This window comes from Peromyscus maniculatus, chromosome 22, assembly GCF_049852395.1.
Source record: "Peromyscus maniculatus bairdii isolate BWxNUB_F1_BW_parent chromosome 22, HU_Pman_BW_mat_3.1, whole genome shotgun sequence".
Classification (NCBI taxonomy): Eukaryota; Metazoa; Chordata; class Mammalia; order Rodentia; family Cricetidae; genus Peromyscus; species Peromyscus maniculatus.
Window position 1 is genome coordinate 3,996,246 of NC_134873.1, and position 5,900 is coordinate 4,002,145.

Genomic DNA, 5,900 nt, shown 5'->3' on the forward strand with positions numbered 1-5,900 from the left:
AGACATGGTAGTCGACTTGGGAGACTGAGGCAGGGCTGCGGGCGCGGGCGATGTAACCGAGGCGGAACGCTGAGCACTGAACCGTGTGGTAGCAGGCGACCCGGGTGACTGAGGACGGAGCTGGCGGGGGCAGCACAGATCCACTGAACTGAGTCGGGAAGGCCGACGGAGTCTGCGCAGTGGGAGGGGGGTGTTCACTGGGGCACCGCGGGCACCAGCGGCCTGGACTTGATCTTTGCGCATTTTTTTTTTTTTTGGTTTTTCGAGACAGGAATTCTCTTTATAATTTTGGAGCCTTTCCTGGAATTCTGTAGTCCAGGCTGGCCTCAAACTCACAGAGATCTGCCTGCCTCTGCCTCCTGAGCGCTGGGATTACAGGCGTGCGCCGTCAATCTTCCCATTTCCAAGCGTCCCCAGCCTGGTGCTGTGGGTCGGGCCGGCGTCAGGAAGCACGTGCTGTCCTTGCCGAGGACCCAGGTTCAGTACCCAGCATCCAACCAAGTTCCAGGAGGTCCCCGTCTCCCTCACTTCAGGACACACAACCCAGATCTCCCACCAGAGAAAGCCAGACTTGAGGGGCTAGCCTGGACAAACGTCTCCTCCATGTGCCGGAACCTTGGCACAGCCCCGGCGTGCAGTGTCCGGTGATGCACTGAGGTCCCCAGCCCCCACCTGCTGACCCACACCTCCGGGTCGGGGAGGCGGCGCCCTCCAGCCGGCGGGCCCCAGACTCAAGGTGGGCCGACCTCCCGCACTCATTCCAGGGCCATCCCACCGCCCCGAGACGTGCGCGCGCGGCGGGACCCCGGCCCGCAGAAGCAAGCAGAGCCAGGAACCAAACAGTCTTTATTGGCCACAGCTACTTGAGGGGGATGAAGCGGGAGGAGTGGGTGGCGCCGATGCCGGGCCGGCCGTGCTTCACCGGCTTGTAGGTGATGGAGAACTCGCCCAGGTAGTGGCCGATCATCTCGGGCTGTGGGTTCGAGAGCGGCGCGGGGTGAGCGGCGGCGGAGGGGGCGACCCCGGCCTCCAGCTCCCGCCCCCCCCCGGCCCCCCTCCAGGCTCCGCCCCCCCGGCTCCGCCCCCGGCCCCGCTCACCTTGATCTCCACCTGGTTGAAGGTCTTCCCGTTGTACACGCCCACCATGCTGCCCACCATCTCGGGCAGGATGATCATGTCCCGCAGATGCGTCTTCACCACCTCGGGCTTCTCCATGGGCGGCGCCTCCTTCTTGGCCTTCCGCAGCCGCTTCAGCAGCGAGTGCTGCTTGCGCCGCAGGCCGCGGTTCAGGCGGCGCCTCTGCCGGGCGCTGTAGAGCTGCATCAGCTGCTCGCTGCGGGACAGGGGCGGGTGGGTGCCACTGGGGTGGGGGCCGGGGGGACGCGTGGGGGCCGGGGGGACGCGTGGGCGCACGGGGGGGACGGGGAGGGTGGGTGCGACTCAGGCGGGGACCGGGGGGAGTGTGGGTGCCACTGGGGTGGGGGCCGGGGGGGGGACGCGTGGGGGGACGGGGAGGGTCGGGACCCCGGCCGGGAGCGTGCGCGGGATCTGGGCCCTCACCACGCACCGGGTCAACCCTGGGCACCCCGCCCCCGGCCCGTCACGCCAGCCCCCAGCAGGCACCGGGTAGCGCGGTCCGCAGACGGGGGGGTGGGGTGGGAGCGGTGCTAGGGACGCAGAGCGCGTGTCAGGACGGCACGCGGGGCCGGGAGGGTGCGGGGTTCGGGGCCAGCCCGGGGAGCCGGGGGAGCGGGGTTCGCGGGTAGCCAGGGGATCGGGGTTCGCGGCCAGCCCGAGGAGCCCGGGGGAGCGGGGTTCCCGGGGAGCCGGGGGTGCGGGGTTCGCGGGCAGCCCGGCCTTACTAGGACATGTCGAGCAGCTGGTCCAGGTCCACGCCGCGGTAGGTGAACTTGCGGAAGGTCCGCTTCTTCTTCTGCTCCACTTCAGCCTGCGCGGGCGCGGGTCGGGGTCAGCGGGGCCTGGGCCCGGCCGCAGCCGCCCCTCCCGCGCCCCCCCCGGAGCCGCCAGCGCCCCGCGGCCCCGCGCACGGCGCCCCCGCGCCCCGCGCCCCCGGCCCCGGGCGGATGGCGCCGGATGCAGCAGCGCGCAGAGCGCCGACCCCGCACTCACCATCTCGGCGGCGGCTCGGAAAAGGAAGCGTTGGCGGCGCCTGCGCAGTTATCGCGAGCTCCGCCGGGAGGCCCCGCCCCAGGCGCGCGCGCTTCCGCTTTCGGGAGCGCGGCTGTCGCCCCCTGCTGTGCGGAGGGCAGAGCGCAGGCAGCGGCCTCGGTGCGGTTTTGTTCCGGCGCGGAGCTCCGTCTCTCTTCCTCTTGCCGTTTTTTCTGTCTCTCCCTCTGTCTCGAGGAGTCCTGGTGGCCTCGAACTCGCAGCAATCCTCCTGCCTCTTGCCTGCTTTTCTGTGTATTTTCATGTATTTGTTTTTTTTTTTTTAGAGACAGGGTTTCTCTGTGCAGCCTGGCTGTCCTGGATCTCGCTCTGTAGACCAGGCTGGCCTCGAACTCACAGAGATCCTCCTGCCTCTGCCTCCCTAGTGCTGGGATCAAAGTGTGCGCCACCACTGCCGGCTTTTGCTTGTTCTTACTTGTGTGGCGTGTGCGAGCCTGGCATCTCCAAAGTGTGCAGGTCAGAGGACGACTTGGAGGAATCCGTTCTCCCTTCCACCATGTAAGTCCCGGGCACTGACTCCCGGTCATCAGGCTTGGCACCGGACTCCCTCGCCCAGGGAGCCATCTGCCCACCTCCTTTCCTGTTTTAGATGGGGTCTCGTGCAGCTCAGGCTGAGAATGACCTTGAACTTGGGATCATCCCACCTCCACCTCCAGAGTGCCTGCACAACAGGTTTGCACCTCCACGCCCAGCTACAGAAGGGGGGCTCTGTTTCCTGAAGGATGACCCTCAGTCAGCCGTGATGGCATGTGCCTTTAATACGGGCATGCAGAAGGCAGACTGATCTGCGTGAGTCCTGGGACAGCCGGGGCTACACACAGACACCATTAAACAAAAAATCATGTTATTTATTATTTTATTCGTTTTGCCTGCATGTGTTATGTACCGTGTATGTGCCTCATGCTGGGGTGGGCATCATACTCCCTGGGATGGAGTTACACAGAACTAAGCTGCTAGTTCATGCTGAGAACCGAACCAGGCTTCTGGAAGAGCGGCCAGTGCTTCTTTTTTCCTTTTTAGTGACTTATTTTTATCTCATGTATATTGCTGTCTTACCTGCACGTATGTCTGTATAAGTGTCAGATCTCCTGGAACTGGAGTTACAGACAGCTAGGAGCTGCCATGTGGGTGCTGGGAATTGAACCCGGGTCCCTTGGAAGAACAGCCAGTGCTCTTAAGCACTGAGCCACCTCTCTGTCCTGTCCTGTCTCACTGTGCCCCCAGACTGCCTTCAAACCCCTGGGCCCCAGAGCCTCCTGCTCCAGTGTCTCCAAGGGTGGGACAAAGGGTGTAGCTGTCACTCCAGGGCTAGTTCCCTATCCCCTCAGTCCCAGCCATCCACCAAGCCCGTCCATTTAAGCCTGGGGAGTTCTCAGAGGAGGCAGGACCCTGCCCCCTGCGTACTGAACCATAACTGCCTTGCTGTCAGTGTGCACCTGAGGTGCAGTTGGGAGCATCCCCCTCATCCCAGGAGGCTGACACAGGAGGATCCTGAGTTTGAAGCCTGCTAGTATGTAGTGAGGGAGTCCCCCACTTAAAGACAGGGTGTCTCTGTGTAACCCTGGCTGTCCCAGGACTCACGCAGATCAGTCTGCCTTCTGCATGCCGGTATTAAAGGCACATGCCATCACGGCTGACTGAGGGTCATCCTTCAGGAAACAGAGCCCCCCTTCTGTAGCTGGGCGTGGAGGTGCAAACCTGTTGTGCAGGCACTCTGGAGGTGGAGGCGGGATGTTCCCAAGTTCAAGGTCATTCTCAGCCTGAGCTGCACGAGACCCCATCTAAAACAGGAAAGGAGGTGGGCAGATGGCTCCCTGGGCGAGGGAGTCCGATGCCAAGCCTGAAGTCAGTGCCCGGGACGGTGTGCCTCAGAGTGGCTGCCATGGAGTCCCTGTCCCTGCATGCGGCCTGCACCACAACCTCTGCTTGACTCTTTTGTGACCGTCTTTTCCAGAGATTTGATTACTTTAGTTACACACAGGGACGTGTATGTCTGCATATGGGTTTGTGCACAGGACATGCTGGCCCTGGGGCAGGGGCATTCGATGCCCTGGAGCTGAGTTAGAGGCTTGAGTTCTCCAGCTGCCTCACCACTGTTTTCTTTTTGGACAGGGTCTCTCCACGCAGACCAGGCTGACCTCGCATTCAGGGCTTTGCTCGTCTCTGCCTCCTAGAACCACGATCAGAGCTGAATGGCACACAGCTGGCTTTTGTCTGCCTCAGTGGGAGCCTCCCCAGGCATGGCCCCATTTAGCCACAGGTGCCTGTGTGTGGTCAACACAGGTTCCACCTCCAGCTGTGAGCAGCTGTGCTGAGCAGTTTGCACCAGGGGGTGCCGGCCTCTCCCCTGAGCCCTGCTGAAGCTCCTCACTTGCTTTCCTAGCCAGGTACTGACAGGTAATACTTCCGATTTTTTTTTTTTTGGACAGGGTTTTATGTAGTCCAGGCAGGTTTCAAACTTGCATGGCCAAGGATGACCCTGAACTCCTGAAGGAAAGTGCTCTATTAACTGAGCCACAGACACAGATTTTTGTTGTTGTTTTAGGAGACAGGGTTTCTCTGTGCAGCCCTGGCTGTCCTGGAACTCACTCTGTAGACCAGGCTGGCCTCGAACTCAGAGAACCACCTGAGTGCTGGGGTTAAAAGCGTGCATCACCACTGCCAGATTTTCTATTTTCATCTGTGTGTGGGTGTTTTGTCTGCATGTACATCTCTCTATCACCTGTGTGTGGTACCCACAGGGGCCAAAAGGCAACAGATCCCCTGGATCTAGAGTTCCAGATGGTTGTGAGCTGCCATGTGGGTGCTGGGAATTGAACCTGGGTCCCTCTTCAAGAGGAACAAGTACTCTTGACTGAGGAACCTTTTCTATAGCCTTATTTATTTCATTTTTGACAGGGTCTCACACAATGTAGACCAGGCTGGCTCTGAACTCGTAAGAGACCCGCCTACTTCTGCCTTCCAAGTGCTAGGATTAAAGATGTGAGCCTCCACGCCTGGACACATTTTTTTTTTAAGGTGTATTTACAAGGGTGTGGAGAGAAGGCTCAGTGGGTAAGAACATCTGCTGCTCTTCCAGAGGACCTGGGTTCAATTCTCAGCACCCACAAGGAGGCTCTCAGATGTCTGTTAACTCCAGTCCCAGGCCCACTGTGAGGATTGCACTGTACGCACACAGGCTGACTGACACCTGGACACATATAAGTAGATAAATTTAGGGCCAGTAAAAAGGTTCAGAGGGGCCGGGCAGTGGTGACGCACGCCTTTAATCCCAGCCCTCGGGAGGCAGAGGCAGGCGGATCTCTGTGAGTTCGAGGCCAGCCTGGGCTACAGAGTGAGTTCCAGGACAGCCAGGGTTACACAGAGAAACCCTGTCTCAAACAAAAACAAACAAACAAAAAAAAAGGTTCAGAGGGCAAGAGACTTCTCATAGGCTGGAAGAACCAAGCAAGCTCTGACATGCCCTTCGACCTCCTCACACCAAAATAAAGGTAAAGTATTAAATATACATGTGGTGGATGTCACTTCAAGGCCAAAGATGGGACTCCATGTGGCCAGCCCCGTCTCCTGCATTCTGAGGGGTCAGGCCAGCACACCCCACTTCGCTTTCATGAGACAGGTCCTGCCAACTGGCACCCATGGGCTCTCCAAAGCACACAGGAAGGACAGAAGGAACCAAGCCAGAGTCACAGACACAGTAGACACCACTCAGG

The 5,900-nt window shown here is 60.2% G+C and overlaps 1 protein-coding gene across 1 annotated transcript; it reads right to left on the reverse strand.

The window, feature by feature from the left end:
- Positions 1 to 829: 829 nt before the first annotated feature.
- Rps15 (ribosomal protein S15) lies at positions 830 to 2,196 on the reverse strand. The gene is made up of 4 exons (XM_076558736.1): positions 2,131 to 2,196; positions 1,863 to 1,948; positions 1,099 to 1,333; positions 830 to 973 (listed from the first exon to the last, which is right to left on the reverse strand). The coding sequence occupies exons 1-4, from the start codon at positions 2,131 to 2,133 to the stop codon at positions 860 to 862; spliced, it is 438 nt and encodes a 145-aa protein (XP_076414851.1). The 5' UTR covers positions 2,134 to 2,196; the 3' UTR covers positions 830 to 859.
- Positions 2,197 to 5,900: the final 3,704 nt, after the last annotated feature.